The sequence below is a fragment of the Barbatula barbatula genome, assembly GCF_947034865.1.
Source record: "Barbatula barbatula genome assembly, chromosome: 25".
NCBI lineage: Eukaryota > Metazoa > Chordata > Actinopteri > Cypriniformes > Nemacheilidae > Barbatula > Barbatula barbatula.
In genome coordinates this window covers 15,085,410-15,113,223 of record NC_136788.1, presented here as the reverse complement: position 1 = coordinate 15,113,223, position 27,814 = coordinate 15,085,410, and the positions used below count along the sequence as shown (strand labels likewise).

Below are 27,814 nucleotides of genomic sequence, written 5' to 3'. Positions count from 1 at the left end.
AATCTCATTTTCATTGCAGACTATTTCTAATACTGTAAATCTTGATGTTTTCGATCAAACTAGTTTTCAAACTGACGGGGGGCTCCAGAAGGTTGCAAGGGGTCCCCTGAAAATTTCAAGGAAAATGAATGTCTACTGAACATTATGATCTGCTTGCAACATGCATGGTTGAAATAATTGTTAATATATGTATCTGTCTAGTGAGTTTTTTCACTACAGTACAAAGACATTCTAATAGAAATCATCTCTTCAGGGTTGTAAACATCCAACTTTGTAAACGTTTTTGTTAAGCTAATGTTGTCTTTATTATTTCACATTTACTATATATCTAGCAAAGTGAAAATGTGTCTTGACACATGAACAATTGGATATGTTATTAAGAAATGGACTCTCTCGTCTTATTTGGGGGTCCTTAGCATCTAAAAGTTTGAAAACACCTGTGTTAGACAACTGGGCTTTGTTTTATTTTAGAGAAAAGTCTGAGAAAATGAGAATAAACATCTCAATTTGGTCTACCTTTAATTTATTGTACCAGAACCAGCATTTCATTTGTATTATTTTGTTTAGTTGTCTCTTTTTTTGTCATAAGAAAATTTGTGACATACGCCTGCTTCACTCCTCACGCAAAGCAACAGATACTATATATAGGTGTCACAATGATGTCATGGTTGATCAGTCCATATCGCCGTCTCTGTTTGAATCAAGTTGGAGGTTACTTTACATAAAGTAACTAAACGTGTTTCTAAACGTGTGTTGAAGTGAAATGACTGTGTGTCGATTTACATTTTATTAAAGTAAGTATTAAAAGCTTACTGTTATGAAGAAGACAATTTTTTTATGTTCTTGCTCAACAACTTATTTCTGTTTATTCCTAATAAAAATGTTACAGAAACTTTAAATGGATTATGTTGTGCTTTCATTTTGGCTGATGTGGAATGACATTGTTGGGTTTGAGGTTACACGTCACTGTCGGAGGTAATTCAACAATGATAAATGGATGACAGCTTCGTAGTATGTAGGTTTTTAATTTCTCCTGCTGGTTATAAATCTGGGAAAGATCCAAACAAGCGTGCGATTGATTCGAATCATTTTATTAATACCCAGGCCTAAAAATACATTGGTGAGCCATTGCTAATCATAAAGACTAACTGTGACACCAAACGTTATTCAGACGACGCCGAAATGATTTCATTTGCCTAATATATCTCTGAACAGAATTCCCAGGTACCTTTTCAGGTCACGAGGGAATCTCGACACCTTTCTTATGGAGATTTCTGGCAGGCAGTACTTCCAGATGAGCCCAGCTGATTAGAGCATCCGCGGGAGGGGCCGGCGGGTAAATCTGTGATTCACACCCTCTGTGTGGTCAAAGCGAGGCCGTCATTACATGTGGGAGATGCTGCAATGGCTTTTTAATCATCTCTGAATTACATCAAACTCTGCAGGATTATCTCCCCCGCTGCCACCCGCCTGTTAATTAAATTGTCTTTGGACTCAGTTCGTCTATAGGGATGGAATGGGGGAATCTACGTAAAGGAGATCGATCAAATGGACGCGCAATCCCTTTGAACAGTTTTTTCCTGGGAGCTGTGTTTTCTCGCCAGACCCACAGCTTGTTCTTCTACTCCATGTAAAACACTCTGTGTATGGATTTGTTTATTTATTTCCACACCACCGTTGTACCAATGCAGTTTGCTTTATCACAGTGATCCCCGAGAAGCTGCAGATGTTTTCTTCGGCGTCTCATTTGTGCACACTGTCTTTCTGTATTCGTTTAAAAGAAGTGGAGACGCCGGAATGATGAGCTTTCTCCCAGAACGTACTTACCACCATCCATCAACGTTTTTGAGAGACGTATGAACGTAAACTTGCACTCGGAAGCTGATCTTCTTCCAAATTTCCATCCCTCCATGTTTTGTTTCTACACGTTTTCATGAATTTGACTTCGCCAAAACAAAGTGGTTTATAATTGATCACAACTTCACAAGCGAGAGATCACAAACGAAGTCGTAATTGAGATGAAGGGAAAAAATAGATTATTGGCATCCAGACAGATGCTACAAGATCAGTTTTCATTTTAACACTGAAACCAGAGGTGATTTAATACTTTAGGATTTCGATACTAAAGAATTGGTTTGTACTATCTCAGAGATTTTAAACATGTGCGAGATCAATAGTGTAACGTTTCAGCGCTGTCGATTTTTAAAAGTGAATTACTGCACATTTTCAATACTCATACATGTTTTGGTATCGTGTGCTTTTGCATTAAAGCATTTTATTCTTGTGTGATTTTAGTTCTATAGAGTTTAATTTTGTGAAGGCTGAATATAGTTCAAGTACTGTAGAGTTTCATTGTGAGGATTCATTCTGGCTGGCTTTTATTATTGTGAGATTTGAATGCCTTCCTCATATAATCTAGGTGAAAATGTGTTTTTCACCTAGATATCACTTATTGCTCCCTGAACTCTTTGTGGTTCGCTTTGGATAAAAGCGTCTGCTGAATGACTAAATGTAAATGTAAATGTTTCATTCCGTGTAAAATCTGATTTTCTTTATGTTCTTGCCTCACGTTGCTTGGTGTTATTCTCATGCCCCGCCTGGGTTCAGGTGTGTAGCTGTGCATTCTTTGTTTCGTCCCGTTGGTGCGGGATAGCCAAATGTTACGTTTTTTTGTTTAACTTATCTATTGACGTTAAGATTATTTATTTTAGTAAAGACTTGCTGTTATTCGTTTGTAAATTAGCTTTTATCTATTTTCTGCAGGTGTTTAATATTTTGTTTTATTTCTATTCTATCGGGGTGCCCAGAGGTGAGAAGCTGTATGTTGTGTGCTATCTTATTATGTGGTGTTTACACTCAGTGCTGTCATTGCTTGTATTTATTCTTGCGTGCGTGTGTGGTTTGCCATTTTTTGTAAGTTTGCAACTAGCTAACTGTGCCCTTTGGGGTGTAAACCTTTGGAGGCCACTAACTTCTTGCCACATCCTTATTGTCACATCGCTACATGATTTATAGCCCATCTTTTTTACTGATAGCTTCAGTCGTTGCAGGAGTTGAGGTGGTTTCACTAGAACCAAAACCTCTTTATTTGCTCTATGTCCTCTGGACTCACCGTTGCCCCTCAAAGTCAGAGAAAAGCAGGTCACTACAAAAGTGGTTCAGGGGTTTTCATTCTGCACCGAGCCACGTGACCAGGATCCAGTTTTCTTGAAACTGTGATCATAAACTTAGACGCAGGTAATCCTGACCGCCCTTGACTGTATGTGTGAGATTGGGTAGATAGATTCGATTGTTACCAACATAGCAAGAGAATATAGAACATGGAGGAGAACAAGAGAATGAGATTCTGTTGTTCCAGAGTAGATGGATGTTGGAAACATCTTTTAAAGTAGCTATTGCTGTGTCTGCACTGCAGCCCGGGGCTGGGAACGGAGCCATCACTGAAACGGAGAGAAATATCTCAACATAGAGGTTTGTGTGTTGGGGCCGGCTGAAGTGAGCCGAAGCGGTTTTCTCATCTCTTTTCCCAAATCGCAATACATTAAATGGTTTTTATTACAGTACCCGTTATTTTACATAAATCTGCCCTCTTCAAATCTTTGTTTAGTTGCTTTGCAAGTCAGATGGTTTCATTCCGTCTAAGTGGGCAGCTCTTGTGTAGCTTCATGCTGGTAGACAAAAGTCTGGCAATGCAAGACGGAGCCGAAAAGAAGTTTCAATGGGAATGTCAGTCAAAGATCTAGCAATGCAAGAATATTCTGACAATAATGTCATTACTTTTTTTGTATTCCGTGTGTGTTATTTTGCCCTTTCTAGCCCCGGTAAGCGAAGAGACAAATATATAGAAAGAGAACCAGATGTATATTCTGGAACTGAAAGCGTGTATTTGCGCAGACGGAGTTCGTGTCACCCCAGCCTTGTAGATCATATCAAGTGTCGCTCAAATGTCAGATTAGGCCTAATATGTTTCTGCCCTCAACACAACGTTCTGTGCCTCACAAACTATTCAAATTTGTCATGCCGTTCCAGCGTTAAGTGCGAAATAAATCATTGGATTTGGAAGATACCATTGTTATTTTGTCTTTCCTGCAGTGGGCTATTGTTCTGTCTGCATCATTTTCCCCAAGTCACAAAGAAACAGAAAAACACATCCACACAGGGTCAGGAAAGACAGAGCGCCATAGAGAATAAAAATGGTCTTTGGTAAGTAAAGAAAATCAAAGATTCATGAGTAAATAAGTGAATTACTCAACAGTAGCTGGGAGCTGTAGAAAAATATAACATAATATAGTCTGAGTTTAAAGAACGAAATGCTGTGTGAGAACATTTTTGTTTAGGACCTTTGTTTTCAAGTAAATATCTAAGCATCTTTAAAACAAGATGAATTTAAATTATAGGATTTGTTGTAATCTTAACTTGTACATTTTTCACGCTATTGGAAAGCTGGTTCTAGCTTTACTTTGTTATTTTATAAAAAATGTATTTAGATTTATGATTATAAACAGAATTGGTCCTTTTCGCACGTCTGCCAAACATAATAGTTACGAACAGACCTCTTATTTTGTTCTCCCAACACAGCAGTCTCTCTTTCTCTCTCCCTTTCTTTCTCTCTTTCTATAATGATGATACACTTTTCACCATTTGACAACTTTCACTGTCTCACACACAGGTGTTAAGTAAGCCCAATCCTTCAGGTTTAGTCTGCATACTCACGGACGTCTGCAAAAATCCCCATAACTCATCCGTTAATGCAGGCCGGCCGGAATAAGGCCATTGATCTAGGCATACTTCTGTCTGGAAAATCTCCTGCGCGCAGCTTTAATCTGATTTATCACGCAGTGAGAGGCTGAAGCCCCTGAATGCAGTTACGGGTGCGTGCGATGTGAGCTGACCTCTTTGAATTTAAACAGACAGCTGTTATGTCAGTGGATGTCGTTTGTTTATGCTGCTCATAGCCATTGTGATTTCAGACGGCGTCTTCGAGCAGATGCTTAAAAATTATTTTTCAGGCTCAAAAGAAATCTGTGAGATCAACAGCGCCCCCAGAACCTCGTCTGCGGTACTGCAGCCAACAGAGGTAATATTCACGCCGTATGACATTGCTTGAAGATTTTCTCCCGGTTAATTCGTATGTCAGCTACATGAATGCATGTCAAATATAAACAATATATTGAAGAATATTATGGTTGTGTCCATCTGTTTAAACAGTTTGGGACAGACATCCACGTTTAATGGTTTGATAAGCCCTATATATTAAGGCCTATGGCACCAATTTATACGGTCGCTATTTTTGGGTGGTTATAATGGTAAAGTTGTTTAAAACTCTCTCTCTCTCTCTCTCTCTCTCTCTCTCTCTCTCTCTCTCTCTCTCTCTCTCACGCTCAATCGTTTAACCCTCTTACGTTTATCCTCTCTCTTTTTATCTCTTTTTTTATCTGTCACATACAAAAGCAGTTACAGGGAAAATTTCAATTTCAATCTCAAATATGTTTATATATGAAATATGAAACAGATTATAAAACGTTTCAAAATGCTTGGCCCATCATTTTTCCTTTAGATGGCTAGATGCCATTTCGATGACAGAGACGGAATAAACGCGACAGGAGACGCGCGCGCGCTCGCGTGGTTCTGCGCGTCTGTTTTTGCGTGTGTGCGCGCGTTGCTCCATTCGGCGCTCGCTCGGTGAGTCCAGACTGCAGACGGGAGAAATTCACTGCTGTGCTTTTAACGGGACACAGAGTAACAGAGACAACGCCAGGACACAGTAACAGAGACAACGCTTGTGCGTCTCTTTCCGCTTATCGTGAAAAAATGACGTCTGTGATCATCTGAGGAGTTTATTTAAAGTGGGTATATAGAAATGAAACGTGTTGTGAGATGTAACACCGCATTGCATCGATACATAATAATGCTGTAAGTTACCAACGATTTGGACATATGTGTGCGTGCGCGTGTATGTGTGTGAGACGCGCGCGTTTCCGTTTATTATTGGCAATTATACGGCAGAGACACTATTCCCTTGATGTGACTAGTGCACATTTCTATGACTTAAAAGTAAACATAATAGGTATACACAAGAATGCGTAATAGGAGTGTGTCAAATCTGGCTTTTGTGTTCATTGTGTTTATGTATTTTATTGTGCGTCTTTGGCTGAGCTGTTTGTTCAGTGATGTGTTGTCACATTCCCAGACAGTCAAGCATCAGGCATTCGGGTCAGTCTGTTGTCTGTTCTCCAACAACACGTGAAAAGCATTGTGACTTATCAAAGTGGTATTCTGGAAAAGGCTTTTGAACCATCAGTACACGTTGTTCCACATTCAGGCATCTAAAGAGGTTGATGATGAGCGCTATAGCATTAAAGTTTATTTCTGAATTGATCTGACTCTAAGTTTAAGATTTTGTGTCGAGCGTGGTTGTGTTTTTGCGCAGAACATTAAATCAGTCAATTTAGCTCCAGCTGGCTGGTCTGTGTGGGCTTTCCATTATGTCTGCTGTTCTGTTTGGATACGTTCTTCATAATAATCTCTCAGGAGCTCAAAGGTTTTTCCTACAGAAATACAGGAATCAAGATGACTTCATCCACGCGTCATGGATTTTGGGCTCTTGTGTATAAATGTCACGTTTGGAACTTCAAGCTTGGTCGTTTTGTACGCCCACTTTGGGCACTTAGCACACTTGGCATTGCCCTTACCCTCATTCAAACTTTTGACCGTATCTTACATTTGCTAGTGTCATCGTTTGATATTCCAGCGGTGACTAGTCCATGACGTAGACTTTAATCATATGTATTTCATAAAATCCTAATGAACTCACTTTGACTGAAAATAATTTCTTTCACAATGCAACTGACCAAATGTTTTTTGAAGGTGCCTGCGGACTGTGTTCTAGATTCTAAGCGTTGTGTAGCAGTGACAAGATCTGATTTTAAACTCAAACTGTGTGTGATGTCGCCTCTCGGTGAGAAGGTTTGGAGCGCTGTGTGATGCGATTTCAGCTGTGGCACACTTGGGCGATCACGTACAATCTGTTACTCACTCAGCTCTCGGGTAACCGTACAGTAGGCACCTATTCAGAGATCGGCGGACCCTAGACGTGATGGAATTGGCCATTACTGTCAGCAGTTCGTCACAGTTGTAGCACTGGACAAATTCTGTTCTCTTCAGTAACTATATAGTCTTGTGAAGTTTAGAAGATGTTCACTCAGCATTTCTTGTTTTTCGAGAAGCTCCTGCAGAGAGACCAGCAAAGAGATTTGTTTTTGGCACGATTTCTGTAAGAACATCACACCATGTGCACTTTATTTTTATAGTGTATGTTTTCTGCAAACGAATGGATCCATTAACCGAGGGGTTTTCAGACGTTTTCATGCCAAGGACCCCCAAATATGATGAACATTTTTCGAATTTCTAAAATACATATCAATATTTTTGTATCAAAGAACTGTTAGTAAGTGTGATATTGTCAAAGTGTTATTGTAAAAACGAAACTGTAATTATCTTCAGAACTTCAAACTTTTGCTGTCTTTTGTTTTCAAAACAAATTGTGTACTTGTAACAAAACTGTTTAGTTTTAATTTCAATTTCAATTTTTGTTTGTCTCCTATATAACCATACAAAATATGACATGCAGTGAAATCATTACCTTCTTTATTACGATAACTGAAATATAAGAGTGTATTAAAAGGATAATTCAGACAAAGAAAAGCACCCAGGTCCTTATCATAAACTCTTGCTTGGTGTAGTTGGTTGGAGGGGTTAAAAATATAACAATTTAAAATCTAAATTTAAATGTTAAAAATCATATTTACACACGATTTTTGTATGTAAATTTCATTTCTTAAATGATCTCTATTCTCCGACTGCACATCAATTATAATATGTTTTAATGTTTGAGATAATGATTGTCATTATAGCTGATGAGGGATTTTCAAAGGGAGGGGCTTTTTAAGCCACACCCACTTAGCTCTTATAACACTCTACGGACTCTATAAAGTAAAATCATGTACGGTCTCATTGTCAGAGTGAGAGCGAAAAAATAGAGCAGCTTACCGCTAATCTTTAAATGAAATGCTTTTTGCCCGGGATAAAAGCCCTGCTGGATAAATATTATTTTACCCATTAGTTTTGCTTTAGTTGCCTGAAATTTAAATTGCTGTGTGTTTAGAGAACAGTCCGCCGCTGAATATCCAAATTAAATTATTTTAACATCAGGATTTGCTTGTACTGTTTCAGAATAACCCTCCGTCTTATTCTCTTGTATTACGAAGACATAATCTTCAACAGATTGCAGATATAATGTCTAGACATCTCTGTAAAACAGTGAATGTTATTGTGACGACTCTGAATATGGCTGCCGTTGAAAAGTGAATGGTGGTAATAAGTAATGCAGACTGATGTTAAACTCGTCCTGTTGTGTAAATGTACTTCATAATGGATGTTTTAAGGGAATATCTTGGAAATGTCAAGTAGTTGAAGCTGTGGGCGGAGTTTAAATTGTAGTCTTTGTACCAGAAGGCGGGGCATCTTCTGCTAGGACAGCCCTATTGTTAATATCTATAGTCTTTGTTGGTGCTTGCATTACGATTATGAGTGGTTCTTGCGTTTTGACGGTCAACACTTGTGTTGGTGCAGTTCTCTCCTTGAGAGATTGTAGCTGCTCTCAGAACAGCGCACGAGTTTGATCGGTATTCGTATCAGGCCAGTGGATCAATAGAATCTCAGTAGCTGGTTTCGCTTGCTGAATGAGATGGCAACATCCATCAGGTTTGTGTCTGTGTGAACGTGTGTATGTATTTGTGTGTTGCCGGTGTGTGTGGGTGTGTGTGTGTTTGTTACTGGGGTGATTGACATTTGTGAGCTGTACTTCAGAGATGTAATAAATTCTACAGGACGGCCGCACAGCGATGCTCAATGTCGGAGTGCTTAAAGCTCAGATTAAGGTGTGTGTGGATGTGTGTTAAAGATGCTGAGATAAGCATTCCCAGACTTACGCTTTCTTTAATTGGATTTGTTTATTCATCAGCAGTCCTTCTGGATTTACCGTGTGCAGTAAACATGCCGATAGCACCAGCAGTTGCTCCAGATCATCTACCCGCAAGAGCACAGACCCTTTTTGGGGAAGTCATGCTTCTGGAAGTTTAGATTGAGATAAGGGTGTGTCATAACCGTCCCTAAACTGGTCATAATTTGCTAAATATTATCGCAGTTATTTTCCCCCCTATGCTTACAATGCGAGTGATGTTTTTTTATCTCATGGGAATTCGTACACTCTTTTTAAAGTAAAATGGCATCGTTGTGAAGAAACTTTATTTTTAAAAGTGAAACTATTTTATACGGTACCAAATTTGTATGAATTTGTACTACATGAATTGTACAAAAACATATGATTATTAGATAAAAAGCAATAATGTAGCTCCGCCACGAAACTTGACTGTCAGACACGAAAGAAAATTCATACTAAAACGTATGAATCAGATCGTACAGATTCATACGATTTAGCAACACATACAAGGATGTCTGTCTGATGTCTTCATTTACATTTTTTACTATTTGGTCATCTGTAATACGTCTCCGAGCCGTTTCCTGTCAGATGTCATATAGATTTTTATAAGATGTCTATGAGATGTTTTTAACTTATGTAAAACTGCCTTTTCTGAGACGATCTGATGTTTTCCAGATCATTAGCAAACATCTTACAGATATATTTGTGCTATCTGGGGTGGGCCATTGGGTTCTGAGATGGTGTACCGTTGACTTGCACCGAACAAGTTTGTAAGTGTGTGTTTCGTGGTTTGTCGTGTGATCTTTGAATTGATTTGTGTTGATGACCCCCACTCTCTGAATCGGATCCGAAATAGAAGCCGGCAAGGGTTTGTTTTATGTAGAGAAAAGAAAGAGACGCTGTAGAGGCGGCGGAGAGGTCATGTGAGCTCAGCCCAGAGTGTGCGTTTCAGGAGAGGATGAGTGTGCGCTGTTTGCCAGACGCCTGGAGACAGAACGCGGTTGGTGAGTCTGACCAACAGAGACAGAAAACCGTTGGTGAAAACTGAGCTAAGTGTGTGTGCGATCCCTGGAAGCCACTGTTAAAGAGGGAGAAGAAAGGGTGGGAGGCGGCTGTGTTCCATTTCTCTCTCTCTTTAGATGAGGTTGATAAAGGAAGAGCTAACAGCACAGACAGGAAGTCAGATGGAGACTTATACTTGGGTGCTTATTGATGGATGCTTTTGATATCCAGAGTCGTTCCATATTAAGGCTGAATGCACAGTTCAGTTTCAACTACACAGAGTCCCTGATGAATTGGAGAGGAGGGTAATGGGGAGAGAGAGGGGGGAATCCACTCTCTGAAGAGCAAAATTAGGTCCAGCTCTCGGGGAAAAGTCTTGCAAAGGGGGTGTTGCACGTCCTCTACGGAAAAAAAGAGGTCATTCAAGGTGGTCAGGATGGTTTTTGGTACATGACAGCTTGATGAATCTTTTGGGCTTATTGGGAAACATAAGCAAAAAGTATTATTAATAATGTAATGATCTTTTTTGTGACCAATACTGTTCTCCAGTATAATATGTTATAACCATAGTGTGATAACTAGCCCTCATCTCTGCGATTATTTAAATTACATTGTATTTATCGGGGGTATAACAATGTATTGTGGCAGGACATATATCGTGAAACAATTTTTTTTTATAAATTTGTTTATTTTATTCAGCCGATTTTTTTCTGTTTAGGTGGCAACTCGTGATCTGTGTAGACGTAAATATTGTTTACTGCTTTCAGAATGATCTTTCTTAATTAAAATGATATGTTAAAATTATATTATTTTCAGTTTCAGAGAAGTTTTTATTTACATACTGGAGGTTTAATTGATCCAGTACTTTAACAGAGACAGTAGTTTAAACAACAACAATGTAAAAAAAAATGTTTTGGAAATAAATAAATACAAATATTTTCCCAAATTATTGTGATAATGTTATTGTAAACCCGTATTATGTACCGCATCGAATTGTGGGTTGAACATTGTTTCGAATGTATGCTCATCATTGTAATTCAAAAAATGATTGTTTATAGCTCGTGAACAAAGTCAAAAAAGCCATGTAGGATAAAAGTGTCTGCTAAGTGAAAAAATTGAAATGAAATTAGAGATAAAAACTATCAACCGCCTTAAGCTGGTTGAAGGTGGTATTTCCAGCAGGGCTGTCTGGTGTTGATCAATGCTGATCAATACTGTTGATAGACATCAAGACATTAATGTGTTCTGACTTTAAAATGCTCGAACTGACAGCGGAAAGAAAAGCTTTTCCCAATCTGATGAAAGAGTATTTTATCTCGGCAGACGTGTCAGATCCGAGCGCGTCATTCAGCACTTTTTTGTCAGTGTCTGCATCTATCCCGCCTGTTAGTGATGCAGGTCTGATTATTTTATTATTCAGAGCAGAGAGTGACTCAGACCAAACAGTCTGAAGGGACTCTGACATGAAATCGCACAGTTATAAAGAAAAAAGTATATATATTTAAATGAAGATAATACCAAACTAAATCAGTTTCTCTCTGTCTGATATAGATATAAAGAACATTTAACAACGACTATATTAGACTCCAGTATATGATAACAATATTTTTAATCCAAGTTCTTTGCTGCCTTTTGGCATGTAAATGTGTGAGCCCTTTTAATTTGAATGATTTTGATTGGGTGTCAATGTGTTGTGTGTAAAAATGTGTGAACAGAACAGAATTAGGGTTGCAAAATGTATCGAAATTATAGAAATATCACAAATATGCATATTGCGGTTTGCAATAACTAAACAAAAGAATCAACAGTTATGTTTATTAAAGTTTCAAGTTGCCTAATGGTGGAAGATGATCAAAAATGAGAAAGATTGTATGTTGGTTTTATATAAATTGGTTTTTATATAAATTTTCATAATTATTTATGTTAATATCAATTTATTTGTGGCATACATGTACAGGGAAAAAAGGTAGAATAGAATAGAGTTGAATTAGGTTTGCACAGTTTTAAGTTGATCAATAATTAGAATAAATGTATGTTGGTTTTATAATTTTTAAATATAATTTGATATAAATTGATTTTGATATAAATGTATATAATTGATATATTACATATATTGATATATTAAATTGATAATATAATTAAATGATCGTATGGCATATCACATTATTCTTCAATGTATGTATAGAATAGAATAGAATAGAATAGAATATAGAATAGAATAGAATAGAATAGAATAGAATAGAATAGAATAGAATACCAAATCTCTAATCAACATATTACAAAAATGAAAAACTTCCCTCACTATTCTGATGTGAAATAGTAAGAATTGAGATTATTGCAGAATGTCTGCTAAACTCTTAAATGTTATATTCATTCATAAGTGAGCCATCTCTTTAAATGTCCTCAGTCTTACCCTGACAGACCTTAACAGTGCAACGCACGTAGCCTTTATGAAAACCTTGTTCTCCAACTTTTTGCGAAATTGTTTCAATTTGCCAGAGAAAATGTGTTATTAGATTCATAAAGAGAGCGGTTTACCAAGCCAATAGCCCAAGAATTGGCAAATTATGACCGATCAACTTGACGCGGGAGCAAAATAGCGTTTTTGAACTGGTAATCATCCTGCGTGCGCCTGAGAAAGAGGCCTGGGGTGGGATTCAGAAACGCATGCTGGGTACAGTAATTGATTGTTTGCCTTGCATCTGTCAAAATCTAACAGAGACATTAGAGCTCTGGATGAGAGCTGTCAGTCTGATGCATCATGGGAGATTCATAAGCACTGTGTGTCCAGTGGGGTCATCCCTGTGGTGAATCCGCCACCGATGTGATTCTGACAGAACAGGAGCCGGGATTAAACTCTTAAAGTCAGCATGAGCACCACAGCTCAGTGTTGATGAATGTGCGGTAACAGCTAGACATGCATTCACCCCGTCCTCGTGACTTGCAGGTTTTAATTCATGACAGCGGGTTTTAATGGGTTTTGGTGGGCCTGGTGCTCTAAAGAACATTGTGTAAGTTTCGTCTTTTCATGGTGTGTGCAAAATGGTGGGCGTTGTGTAAAACTTTGGGTCTTTTCAATGCCCGCGTGGGGGTAGTCCTGTAAGGTCATGATGTGGTCAGTTACTCTCCGGTGCCATGAAGACTAATAAAGCCAGAACTCGAGTGGTTTATTAGTTTATGTAATGATGTACCTGTCAGAACATGTTTACAGGGTGTTTGTGGATGTTACACACACACACACACACACACACACACACACACACTGAGCTGTTCTAACCTTATAAGACACAGAGTGATGAATCGTGTTGTATAATTTGCGCAGGAAGCCATCCCACACTCTGTGTGTGTTTGTGTGTTTCTGAGGTTGTGTTTTTCTGTGTGTGTGTGTTTTTGTAAGTGCAGTCTGTCTCATGACTCATTCACTGTTCTCTAAAGTATTTCTCTTTTCAGTTATTCAGTGAAGGAAATGAGCTAGAGAGAGCAGAGAAACGTATTTATATGAAAATAATAAAACAAACAGGTGGTCTTCGTGCGAGACAGATGGGGGTGTCGATTTCAGTGTGTTGTCAATGTATTGCCTTTTTAGGAGGATCTATTGACAGAAATGCAATTTTATACACATAGCTATGTCTTCAGAGGTGTATAAAGTCCTAACATAATGAAGCCTTATGTTTTTATTAACTTAAAATGAGCTTTTTCTATCTACACGGGGGGTCTTCTTGCGTGGAATTTGCCATGTTGTTTCTACAGTAGCCCTAAACGAATAAACTGCTCAACAGGGCACAATTCGTAAATACGTTAACTTCAGCCACCGAAGTGCTTTGAAAGGGAAGGGGGGAGTGAGCCGTTGGCTGCAATTGGCAACCTCACCACTTAAAGTCCGCTAAACTTCACACACTGCACCTTTAATGGAATAGCTCACCTGAAAATCCAAATTCTATAGTGGTGAGGATTTATTCACCCTCATGTTGTTTAAAACCTTGTATGTGACTCTTCCTTCCGTGGAACACAAACGAAGAAAGTTTGAGAAATGTTTTATGCCCATACAGTGAGGGTCAATGTTGTTTGGTTACCAAAATATATTATTTTGTGTTTTGCGAAAGAAAGAAATTCATACAGATTTGGAATGACACGGTACAAAGCATGTCCTGTGTAATGGTTTTTCCTTGTTTCATCAAACTTTATATGTAACATTACTACCCCCATCCTCAGAACATAACTAAAGATTCATGTTTTTCATCTATATTTATGTTTCGGTAGTTTTAATATTTCATACATACCTTCTAAAGAGAGTTTTTATTCCTACCTGACGAAAGAGGTGTACTTTTTAAGATTTCCAAACACCTGTGAACCCTCATAAAAGAGTGATGTTTCTACTTTTGTAAACACCTTTAGATATTTATGAAAGCAATTTTAAATCAAGCGATATCAAAGTCAGCCTAAAGTATCAAAGGCTTTCTTTCACAAAGGCTCTACTATAACTACTACTATTTATATTTTCATCACAAATAATGGGATTTCTTTATTTCTAGATTTAGATATGTCACTTTAGTTGATCGTTTAAGCCGATGGCTTCCGCATTTATTGTTTGCTTGGTTTCCATTCATCTCATTGTCAGTATTTCGTGTGTATATATTATCATCTCATCACGTTGATCCATATTGAGTTATTGACAAGGCAAATGTTTGGTGAGAAAATGTTGGCTCAGTGCAGAGAAAAACTCACCCGATTGATTCCTCACATCTGTATCTGTTATAGGAGCACACATTGACCTCCATATTCCCGGTTTCAGCTCTCCTTCCAGGCTTTTGTTGGTGTTTATCGTTCTTCGCCTTGAGTGTCAGTCTCGATGCCCTCGGAGAGAGAAAATCAGAACGTGAGGGGAGGAGAGCGAAAATGGGAGTTGTTTGAGCTCTGAGGAGCTGTTAGGGCTGTGAGCTGAAGCAGGATTTTTTTGAGAGGAGATGTTTTTAGAGTAGTGCGTGTGATGCTCGGTTCGTCTTCTCTCAGCAGAGATCCTCTATAGATGGGAGAGGAAGAGAGGAGATAATAATGAGGAGCAGAAGAGAAGGTCTCTAATAGGGAAACCATGGTCACAGTTCGCTGATTCAGCACCAAGTGCAACAAATAAATGAGCAGGTTCAGCCGGAGATCATGAGAAGGAGAGAGAGTTTGTATGAGTGCGAGAGATAGAGACTATTACAACACTACAGTCTTGCTCGTATGTTTTCTGTCTCTTATATAAATGCAGCTTGTTTGGTGGTTCTCTCTTCCTTCATCCACTGAAGCACAAGGTTACAGGGTGGACTTCAGATGAAAATCAGATGTTGCTATATATACAGTAGGACATGTAGAACATCAACATAGAAAGACGAGAGCCTTTTCATTTCAAAGGTCTGAAAGGTCTGCTTTGAGAAGCAAAAAAAGGATTTACATAATAATAAAAATAGTCAATTTATTAAACAATATATTATATTTAATATGCATTCGACTAATGACCTCACACAAAATAACATGAACTGGTCTCCAGTGAAAAGAAAAGAAAAAGCAACAGGACAATTTACATAATTTTTTAAATAATAAATGTAGTCAATTTAATAAATGTTATTATTTTTATTATTATTATTATTATATGAATAAATATTTTTTATTTGTTGCATTAATTTAGTTTTTAAAAGTTGTATTCAGAACCACTTGACTTAAGACCTCACACAATTAGAATAACATTAACCTCAAGAGAACAGCAAGTCACTGAACTAGTAAATGTTCATGTCTAAGTTTGCGTTTAACTATGTTTGTCCTGTAAGGTGTCCTGTACCGGAGTGACCTACAAGAAGCTTGTGTGTGTGTGTGTGTGCGTTCGTGTACAGGATTATCAAACAGGCTAGATTAGACTCTTAGCATACTGTTCCTATAATGCTAACAGATGTGTGGACGATTCCTTTGCTCAGGTATTTATCTACAGTCTTTAAATTAGATTCTTACCACTGAGAAACAATGTCGTGCACCACTGTGCGCTAATTCACATCAGACTGTGGTAGATTCAAGTGTGGCGTAAATATAATAGCCAGTGATGCAACATGTCGAAATGTGATCATGGAGATGCTGTGTCCCCACCTCGCTGTCAAAACGCATAAACAACATAATTCTAACGTTTAGCAGGCAATGTGAGAAACTGTAGGCAGATGCTTTCGTCAACAACGGTCTACAGTGCATTCAGGTTGTTCATCTGTATGCGCATTACCAGAAAACGGGACCTCGGTGCAGCAAGCACCATGCTTTACTATAGTAACACGAATATACTTTACTGTAAAAAGTGCGGGGTTATGTTTGAGATTCAACATTTCCATATGTCTTGAGATATGTCAGCACAGGCTGAAGGTCACTTGGGTTCTCGGAGCAGAACCCGGAGCAGAACCCGGAGCATCCCTCAGCGGCGTTATCGGTTTACGCCGCTCTTTCGCCACATGCCTAGCGTTCTCAGACAGATTCTTCAACGGCTTCATCATTGATCCCGATGAACAGCTTGGGCTCACAGTGGGACGAATGCTGATTATTCATTACAAATCAACAAATTACAAAGGCATTCAAATCGGCATCATCGGCATTGGTGTAGCATCTGGTGTCGCATGGCAACATTTTCACCTTTAGTGTGCGTCTGTTAATTTAGCACGCTAAATACAAAAATCAGAAGTTAAAACAATATATCGATATACTTCCAATACAACATTTCTTAATGAAGAAAAATGGGATAAATATGGAAATATGTAACAATTCAACCTGAATCATCGTGTGCAAATGTGTGATCTGAAAGTGATAGTTCACCCAAAAATGAAAATTGTGTCATCCTTTACTCACCTTCCTATCCATTTCAAACCTGAATGACTTTCTTTCCTTTGCAGAACACAAAAGAAGATATTTTGAATGTGATGAATGTTGATGTTTGGTTAGCAACATTCTTCCAACTATCTTCTTTTCTGTAATGCCTTTGAATTGCCTTCTTAAAGGTGCATTTCTCTCACATTTCTATTGAAATATATCATACATTTGATTAATGTCATTTATTTAATTGGATTTCACCCCATCGACAGCTCTGTCTGAGACCTTTGTGATTTTTGTCTTCCACACATTTCTTTAGAATTACACAGTATTTCGTGCTATATCGTTGATTAGAGATGCAAATTAATAAGACAAGTTTTTTTAATTTGCACTTGGGAATTTGCTAACAAGATCTTTTCAGCTTCTATAACACACACAGACTCGTCTCGCAGACGTATATAACAGGGTGCTTGTGCGTGTGGGTGGCGTCCTACACATCAATGACTCTTTTTAATGGTCGTGGCTGCAATATTTGCGAGTCTCTAAAGAGCCATTTTAAGGATTACAAAGGTTCTCCAAGGTCTCTGAACTGAAAAGACTTGTTTGCGGTGTGCGCCGAGATCAACATCAGGAGACGCGGTATTTACCAGAGTAGTGGAGGGCAAAAGTAATCATCGCTAGCATCAGGATTCTTAATGCAGGTTGTACGTCTTTTTTATGACCGTTCGACGGGGTTGTGTTACGACATCAGGAAATGAACATGCATTGATGTTCTCAATAAAAGGATTTCTGTGCTGTGTAGGTGGTTATGAAACCGTACTTGGAATCACATCTGGTCGGAGGTGAATAGCGTGACGACACCCTAAATGAAGTGTAAATCTGAGATCCCTTTGAGATATAAACTCTTTTACTAAACAAACTGTAGTGGGTTGCCTATCAAGACCGCATTTTAAGGTGACATAGGTGTGGTTCTGGAAAGGGTAGTGTGTAGGTTTTTTTAGCCTAATTTTAAGGCACATAGTTATTGTGAAGATGACAATCCCAGAGTGCATTGCAAATAGCTATGTAAAAACATTCATCTGACATGGTCAAGAGAAATGTTTATCATATTTTGGCTTAGGACTATATATTCTTTTTTACAAATGAAGTGATTTCAAATGTTTAACATGGTAATGAAAGAGGAAGCATGTATAGTCCTTTGCATGGATTTCGTAATTAATAAATAAAAGAAAAACTTGAAAATGAAAAGAATATTTTGTTCTGAAAAAACACATGAGATTATATGAGTTTATGCTTAAAAGCCAATGGGGAAAAAATATCTTGAATTAAATAGAGGTCAAACATAATTGAAGTTTATTTTTCTTTACCCACTGGCATTATTTTTTCTATAATATAAAATATATTGTATAAAATGTAAATGTTTATATTATGTATATTCTCTTCTTTAAAGCATAAACTCACCTAATTTGTATCATTTTTTCTGAAATTTTATTTAGCTTCTTATGTAAATGAAATAAACTAAAACTAAACGTTTAATTTGAGAATTTTAAGATATTTAGATACTGGAAAGTAAGACGACAAGGCTTATGAATAAATTTTTTGCAGTGCACTCAAGAGTGTCCACATATTAAAGCATTTAAAATGCTGATACAGTAAGTGAAAAATCTGGAAATCTTAGACCATTTGTGTGCACATATTCATGGTCGGCATGTCTTTGTTTGCAAAAAGCAAAGAAAAAGATCATGTGTGGCTTTAGGTCCCTTGTCTTTTAGTCTCTCTGATGTGATGCAGTGCAAATTGTCACACGTATGAACCAATGCTGTGATTTCAGATGGTTGGTACGCCTGGACGTGTGAACTCACGCAGTATCTGAGATTGGAAAAGCTGGTTGGGACGTAGTCAGAGCCTTCTAACTCACTGCTCAGCTGTTTAGGTGCATGTGAGGTTTAAGACGATTCATGAATAACTTATGATGGTGATGTAACCCTTGCAATGGAGTCCAAGTCCCTATGCTCCACACAAAATCCTTTGAAGTTGAACTCATAGGGGTTCAAAGCAGAAGACATAGAATGCAAAAGTGCCGTTTCACACCGTTACGCAAACGCACCAATGGCGTCTTCTCACAGTTACAAATAATCCAATGATCCTTGGGATACTGCATTAGTTTTATGAGCCTTTAATGTAATGATGCACGCAAAGAACACTTTGGAAATGGAATATTATCTCTGCAATGTAGAAAATGTCTTTGTAAAACACTCTTTCACCCCGGTGCTCAATGAACAATGTTGAGTAAATACCCAATTCGCTCGTGTTTAGAGCCACATTCCACTCACAAAAGAAAAGTATGCATTAGAATTGTTTAGTCAATACTGTGAGGTATAATAGTTTATTGATTTGGTTGCTCTGAATTTTTTTTATAAGTAACCACTCTTGTTCTTGTTTCTCTCTCTGTGCAGGTAACCGGTAGGATGGTAGCAGGGGAAGTGAGTGGGCACAGCTTCCTGGTGGCATGCTGGCAGCCCATTCTGATCTTGATGCTGGGCACTGTGCTATCCGGCTCTGCCACAGGCTGCCCGTCACGCTGCGAGTGCAACGCTCAGGAGCGCGCTGTCATGTGCCACCGCAAGAAGCTGGTGTCCGTTCCAGAGGGAATCCCGCTGGAAACAAGACACCTGGACCTTAGCAAGAATCGGATCAAAACCATCAACCTGGACGAGTTTTCCGCCTTTCCGAACCTGGAAGTGTTGGAGCTCAATGAAAACACCATCTCGTCCATCGAGCCGGGCGCTTTTAACAACCTCTACGGCCTGCGGACTCTGGGACTTCGCAGTAATAAACTAAAGCTCATTCAGCTGGGAGTGTTCACAGGGCTCAGTAACCTAACAAATCTGGATATCAGTGAAAATAAGATTGTCATTCTGCTGGACTACATGTTCCAGGACCTGTATAACCTGCATTCTCTGGAGGTGGGGGATAACGATCTGGTCTTCTTATCCCATCGGGCATTTCATGGCCTCAGCAGCCTCGAGCAGCTCACGTTAGAAAAGTGCAACCTGACCTCTGTCCCGACGGAGGCGTTTACGCACCTCCACAGCTTGGTCACATTGCGTTTGCGCAACCTCAATATCAACAGCATCAGAGACTACAGTTTCAAACGGCTGTACCGCCTCAAGGTGTTGGAGATCGCCAACTGGCCCTACCTAGACACCATGACCACCAACTGCTTGTACGGATTGAACCTCACATCCCTGACGATCACCAACGCGAACCTTACGGTGATTCCGTACTTGGCTTTGCGGCATCTGGTGTATCTTCGGTTCCTCAACATGTCCTACAATCCCATCCAGATTATCGAAGGAAACCGGCTTCATGACCTTCTCCGGTTGCAGGAGTTCCACCTGGTGGGTGGTCGGCTGATAATGATAGAGCCCTACTCCTTCAGAGGCCTCAACTACCTTAAAATCCTCAATGTGTCCGGCAACTCCCTGACCACCCTGGAGGAGTCTGTATTCCATTCGGTGGGGAACCTGGAGACCCTCGCATTGCATGATAACCCACTGGCTTGCGATTGTCGTCTGCTCTGGGTTTTTCGACGCCGGTGGAGGCTCAATTTCAACCGTCAGCAGCCCACCTGCACCTCGCCGGAGTTCGTTCAGGGTAAAGAATTTAAAGACTTCCCTGATGTCCTTCAGCCCAATTATTTTACTTGTCGCAAGTCAAGGATTCGAGACCGCAAGCCGCAGAAAAAGTTCATTGACGAGGGCACCACCGTCCACTTTGTGTGCCAGGCGGACGGAGATCCGACGCCCGTCATCATGTGGCTGTCCCCACAGAAACAGTTCATAACGACCAAAACGATAGGACGGCTGACGGTTTTCCCAGACGGGACGTTGGAAGTGCGCTATGCTCAGATTCAAGATAACGGCACGTACGTGTGCATCGCTAGCAATGCGGGTGGAAACGACACGGCTTTGGCCCACCTCTACGTCCATAGTTACTCCCCAGACTGGCCTAGTCAACCCAACAAAACCTTGGCATTCATCTCCAACCAGCCCAACGACAACGGAGCCAATGGAACGAAAGCGATGGTCCCGTTTCCATTTGATATAAAGACGCTAATCATCGCCACCACAATGGGTTTCATCTCCTTTCTGGGCGTGGTTCTGTTCTGTCTAGTTTTGCTGTTTCTGTGGAGCAGAGGCAAAGGGAACAGCAAACACAACATTGAGATCGAGTACGTACCCCGCAAGTCAGATGCTGGGATGAGCAGCAGCGGTGCCGACGCCCCTCGGAAATTTAACATGAAAATGATATAACCGAGCCCGGGAGCTCAAAAGACCCTTTTAACGACAGACTCATAAAGACAAATACGAGAATCCCTGCCTGAATGACCTCCCCAAAGAGGAGAGTTGTTTTTCCCTCTCTTAACTTTAAAGACGGATGTAAGGCACACGGGTTGCGCTTTTTGTTCGGTGAGTGTGAGAGGGAGGAAAATTCTCCTCCGGTGCGATGGCCGCTTTAATTCAGCCTACGGGGACCAATATCTTCTCAAAAGGATTTGTTTTAAAACACTGTTCCTGTGGATTTCTATAGGCGAAAATATGAAACAAAATGTTTTGTGTCGACCTCCAGAATGCAAAGGCAGAGCATCCCTCTCCTTGTGTTCCTGCTGCCTGCATCCTCTTTCTTTGTTTGTTACTTGTTTAACCCATCCGTTTCTTGTTTCTTACTAAAATGAATAGTTTTGACAGAGAAGAAAAATCAGGGGTGAAATGCACATTAACAAAACTAACAGCTGCCCAAATGCGTCTTATTTTGTGAAAAATAATAGATATATTTGATCTGTTGAATGCGATTCCAGCCATATAGTTCTAGAAATGCTTTTCCTCTTCGTTTCCTTCTTTTGTACCTGTACTCTGTTTTTTTTGCTTTGGCATCCGTGTTGAAGATGTATTTGTTGGCTAAGTCAAGAAAATGTATTAGAGGAGCAACGAAGCATCCGTAGTGACACCTGGATAAACAAGAACAGGTTGTTTATGTTTGATTAATGACAAAGCAAGCGAAATCATCACTAATAGAGTTTTTGTGTTTTGCATTGGTTTTTCATGTAGAGCATCACAGCCCACAGCAAGCCTTGTGCCTGGTCACATTTGACCCTCACAATGCATCGCCAGGTTCTTATAACCCATCAATTCTTCTGTCAGACCTTTGAAAGCCCCAAAAGGAATGCTGAAGATGTGTAGCTGGGCTCGAGAGTGCGAGTTTCTGACAGACTCAATCATTTCATGAAAAGAGGAGAGTGTTAATGTGTTTGACAGCCCTCAATGACCCCCAGCGGCTGCCGCTGCTGGGTCTCACCTGTCTGTGGTGCTTAGATCTGTCTCACTGTTTTTAGATCTGTCTGATGGGTCTTACACTTGTCTCGTGGTCTCAGATCTGTCGTTTGGGTCTTACGCTTTTCTTATGTTCTCAGACCCGTCTCGTGGTCTCAGATCTCCTTGATGGTGCCCAAAGAAACTCTCGTTCTCATTATCACATTATTTCTAGCACTTCTAAGGGGGCAAATGGTGCTGATTTATGATGACGGATGATAGCTAGCACTCTCAGGGTGAATTCACTAAGAATGAGTTGCGGTCATTTCTAGCATGTACACATACAGACTATCGCTTTATCTGGCATACTTAGACATGTGGACACTTCCATACATGTTCCAGATGGCTGCACGCTACAGAAAAAAAGGTTTCTCACCAAGCATTTTTTCTTGTTTCTTGTTTTCAAGTAAATATATCAAAACATTTTCATATTCACGTTTGAAACAAGCAAAAAAGATTCGATTTTGTACTAGGAAATGCATTCTTTTTTGCAGTGCATGCACATTGGAGTTTTTGGGAGTGACAACTGCATTTAAATATGGAGGTTTATCCTTTAAATTCATTTTTTGTGTGAATGCACTTTTTCAAATGAGTTTTTGGATGTCAATATGTCAACTGTGACATAACCGAACCAGAAAAAGTACCATTGGCTTTGTTCAGGAAAAATATGAACAGCATTTTGAAATAATTATGAAGTAATCAATTCATTTAATAATTTTTATTTTTTGCATTATAATCTATTTAAATATTCAAGTTTCAGAAAAAAGACAGCGTGTACAAAAGGCCTGGATGCAATGAGACCTGTTTTCCGATTTCTGCATGTGACAAATTGGCATAAAACCTATTAAAAGTGAATGTGGTTGTCACTTCTGGAAAAGAAATGTTTATTTGAAAGGTGACCCTTGTAGTAGCTACAGTGTGCATGTTGCCAGTATGTTCTTTAAAGGAATAGTTCAACCAAATCTGTATAAATGTCTTTGTTCTGATAAACACAGAGAAAGATATTTGGACAAATGCTTGTAACCAAACAGTTCTTGGACCGCATTGGAAAAATGACAATGGTTGTCAATAATGCCCCAGAACTGTTTGCTTTCCTACGTTCTTCAAAATATCTTCTTTTGTGTTTAAAAGAACAAAAAATGAAAAAATAATTTTCCCTTCCATATGGAAGTCAATGGGGTACAAGAACTGTCACAAGCATTCTTCCAAATATCTTTCTCCACGTTCATCAGAACAACGACATTTATACAGATTTGGAACAACTCGAAGGTGAGTAAATGATGACAGAATTGTCATTTTTGGTGAGCTAATCCTTTAAAAAAAACTTAAAATAAATACAATTCTATTTGAAAGGCTTACATAAATATCTATCGAACAACATTGTGCGAACTGGTTTGCAGGTGGATGGTGTAAGACGCAGGTTGAAATGCTACTGAAATGTCGCATCCGAAACGCCGCAACTGTTCAGTGGATTCACCCTGCTGCATTTCATGTGTAGTTAATCTGGCCCATAAGAAGCAGGTGATATCTTTGGGACACTGAGCTGTTTTTGTGCACTTGATTTTTTTAGATGGGTTTCACCGCACTAAGCGGTTTGTACCGTTGAGTGAAGCCGCGGATTGAGAACTGCACAGATGGTTTAACCCTTACTGATCCACATTTAGAGCTAATCTGTAACACATCCATGCTCACTCCTGAATCTCTCCGATCCTCTGCCTCTGTGCTCTACCTGCTGTTTCTATGCCATTATGTCAAAAACTATCTTTATCTGACCTTTGCCCTTTCCAACATTCAGCCCAGGATGATAATGTGCATTAATGTGGTCCATAATATTCTTTTATACTGGAAAAAAAAAGATCTAAAAAGATGAAAAAAATCTAGTATGGAAAATGTTTAAATTGTTCTGTGCAATAAAGGTAATATGCATTTTCTTTTCGTTTTTTTAATTAACACAATTTTATTGATGTTGAATTGTTGAAAATATGGTATGTTGTATTAAACGATCTATGGAGATTTTTTTACCAAAAGAAATGTGCCGTGTTTATTTTGCTGTGTGGAAGAATGACGTGGGAAAAACAAAAAGCTATAATAATGAATATGAAGGGGACCGGGCTCTGTCAAGACTTCAATATAAAAGCATCTTAAAGGCATCTTGAAGTCTATCACGTGACTTGCTTTGGGAAGAACATATGAACTTTTAGTCATTATTTACAGTCAGGAGACAGCTCACATCTTTGACCTGCGAATAACGACTTTCAGTTTGTGTCTCACACAGAGAAATATGGGTGATTTAGGAATACTTCTAATATAATGCATTGTAAGAGTCATTGCCATTCATGAGAGATAATTCACCTTCATTGTGAATATTTCAGCGTTTGTGCTCTGTAGACAAAAGATGGCGGAATTTTCTTTATGTATGAACTCTTTTCATACTCGGTGTAATGTGAAGTTATAAGATCTGTGTGCATTTGTCTGACAATTTATTAACCATGGTACAGATGACTTCTTAAATTGTGGTTTTCAGAGATTAGTTTCTGTGAGCATTTTAAAACTTTTGAGAGCTTTGAGAGTGTAAATTTAAATTCAGTTCCTCAATACACATAATACTGTCATCACTTAAAGACGGTGAAAGAGAGATGAGCGTCGGAGAAAATGATGCTTTTCTTTGGAGATGCATAATCACCCGAAACTTCCCGGAATGAGGCATTCAGTCTAATTTATCTAATGAAAAGAAAATAACTGTTTTCAGTGTCGTTCATTGGAGACTGACTGACAAACAAGAGAGATCTCGGAATCTCTTTTTCATGTTGTTTGCGTTTGTGATTTACTGTGACGGACACATTTCATGATTCCGCTATAGAACCGAAGATTAAGATGTAATTATCCATTTGAAAGGCTCCCATCTGCCTTCATGTAACATTGGAATGAACCACTTTAAAACGCTTAACTTGTGTTTTAAAGATCTTGTGTTGTGAACACAAGAAAATCAGGATTTAGCGATACCCTCTTGACGGGGAGGATAGTTTCAGATGTATCAGATAGACATATTTTTTCATTAACACATTTTCAAGTTTTTTTTTTTTGAAAGTTTGTGTTTACCTAATAGCTATATGTGTATAGTGTGTGCATTAATTTAGTATTTATAAACGTACACATTCATGTATATATAATATAAAAGAATAAACGTTAATATATCATTTCAATTATTGGTAAATATAAATACATCTAAATATTTCGTAAATATATAAAGATGTATGTGTATGCTTTTGTGTTTATACAAATTAATATGCACAGTACACAGACATATAATGTAAACACAAACTGTTTTTCTGGATGCGATTCATCTCAATGAATCGTTTGACAGACTTTTTTTCATTAGATAAATCCGCGCCGATCACAGAGCATGTCACATTATACACATTGTGCTATACGCAATAAACTAAACTGTTTTTTATTTTGGCTTTACGAGTCATTTTAATTTACAAATTTTGGGCAATTATAAAAACGTATACTTCGTTGTTTAAAAGCAGTATTACAGTAGGCATAATAGTAACCCAATGTAAGCAATCATCCTATCATACTCTCACCTGGGTTATTTCAATACTATAATGTGCATAAAAAAGAAAATAGGGAGTTGAAATGATTTGTTAAGCCACTTTGTACTCAAAAATGTAGGGCAGCAAAAATTCTGTAATTTTTCAAAACTAAAGTTAGTATTTCAAACATTTTCACTGTAATGTAGTCTTAGTCTATTTAAGTCAACAAAGATGCTAAGAGCCCTTTTTGTAGTTCGAGTTCTTGCGCCACATTTTAAACGAATGGCTGCACTGTATTATGGGTTATGCAGAATGCAATAAAAGTGCTGTATACTGCATACTTGGTAACAGCATTCTGCACACAGTATAGCCTACGTAATGCATTAAAGTTAGTGTGCTGCAGACAAATGAACAAAAAAGTACACTAACCCTCTCTCTTTCTCTCAACAGGTAGTGGTCAAGCTTTTGTTGAAGTAACTAGTATTAGCACCTATTGTACTATTGCTCTTTTATGACATATCACTTATTGTTCCCCGAACTCTTTGTAAGTCGCTTTGGTCAAAAGCGTCTGCTAAATGACTAAACTCTTGAGTCATCCTGACGGCACATACTCATTTTAAAGATACGCTTAGTACTGAATTTAAAGATTGAATTGGTGAAGTGGGGAGCATGTATGTATAATTTGAATGTATGAATGATCTCCTAACGTTTCTGTACCGAAGGCGAACGTGTTGCATAATTACTGAGCGTTTGTAGCTCTACCTCGGCTGTGAGCTACACGCTCAGCACTTTAAAATGTCAAACATACTAGAGGAGACGTGTGAACAATATTTAAAGACCCTAAATAGGCGAACAGCCTCCGGTCAGCGGTGACGCGCATGTTAATTATGTTACTATTATGTTAATTTTGTCCGCAGGATAAACAAGCTTCTTTAAAGAGACCAAAGACCTTTATCACTGAAATCATCTTGTCATTTCACGTAGGAAGAAAGTGCTATAATGTTCAGGACGTGGTCCCGTGGTTGAGATTAAAGTCTGCGGATGTACCATCTGATTGCATCACTGTACCAAAGTGCTTAGTACAAATCAGTATGGGGGACTTTGAGAACATTTTAGACCTATTGAGGAGGGTGTATATGCACAAGCTGCTATAAATGTCACCATTCATTTCTTTAAATGCTCTGAGATACGCATCAGAAGGTTTTACAGAGTATAATAACTCCTGTGAATTGAGGTCCATTTTTTAATAAGAATATTTCTGTTCTCATTCAATTGAACGTGCCGCAGAATTTACTGTGGAACAGATACGTCTGCCGGATTGCTTTGAGACATGAAAGGAATTTAAACTGCACTTTTTTTTAATCTGCCGCCGAGCTCTACAGAGGTTTCATTGTGTAAAGTAATCTGAGATTAATACACATAGAGAGACGGAAACCCTCCGAAGGATTGAAAAGCTAACTTCACGTCAACCATTTTAATGGCTTTCTTATGTAACCCGACGGTTTTACAAAAGAGGGCGATTTAACCTCATTGAGTTTATTTACATTATCTCTGCAAATAAATGTATGACATGCAAATCAATCTAAGGTCAATCTGTTACAATGAAGGTAACTAGTATTTATTAGTGTGTTTTATTAGTATTTAGTTTCAGCTAAATAAATAAGCATACATTTTTTATACTTTATGTTTACTTAAAATTATATTTAAATGTATTCACTGTACACTGACTTACACTTACACTGTTTTCACTTAAAGAAAACATACAAGTGTACTAAACTAGAAGTTCACTTCAAAGTGTACTTTCATAATCTAAAAATGTGCTACAAGTATTAAACTAGTAAACGATTATAGTATTCTTATAAATTTGTTGTATGGTTGCAGTAAAAACCTAATTGTAAACTAGTTGTTTACTCAATGTTTAGCACTGTTTATTTAAAGTACTGTTAGTGTACTGTTAAAGTCATAGTTTTATAGACTAGAAAGTAGGGCGATTTAGTCCAAAGTTGCATCGAAATAAGTAGATTTGGTGTTTATTGATATCAATACTTATACTAATTATAAGTATATTGATCCGCCAAATGAAA

General features: G+C 38.5%; 1 protein-coding gene across 1 annotated transcript; it reads left to right on the top strand.

The window, feature by feature from the left end:
- Window positions 1–5,670: 5,670 nt before the first annotated feature.
- lingo1a (leucine rich repeat and Ig domain containing 1a) lies at window positions 5,671–24,217 on the top strand. Its single transcript, XM_079450104.1, has 2 exons — window positions 5,671–5,846; window positions 19,279–24,217. Exon 2 carries the CDS (start codon window positions 19,291–19,293, stop codon window positions 21,136–21,138), a length of 1,848 nt encoding a protein of 615 aa, XP_079306230.1. The 5' UTR covers window positions 5,671–5,846; window positions 19,279–19,290; the 3' UTR covers window positions 21,139–24,217.
- Window positions 24,218–27,814: the final 3,597 nt, after the last annotated feature.

Excerpts from the sequence above, each read along its gene's own strand:
- lingo1a (XM_079450104.1), top strand. The coding sequence starts at position 19,291 with ATGGTAGCAGGGGAAGTGAGTGGGCACAGCTTCCTGGTGGCATGCTGG.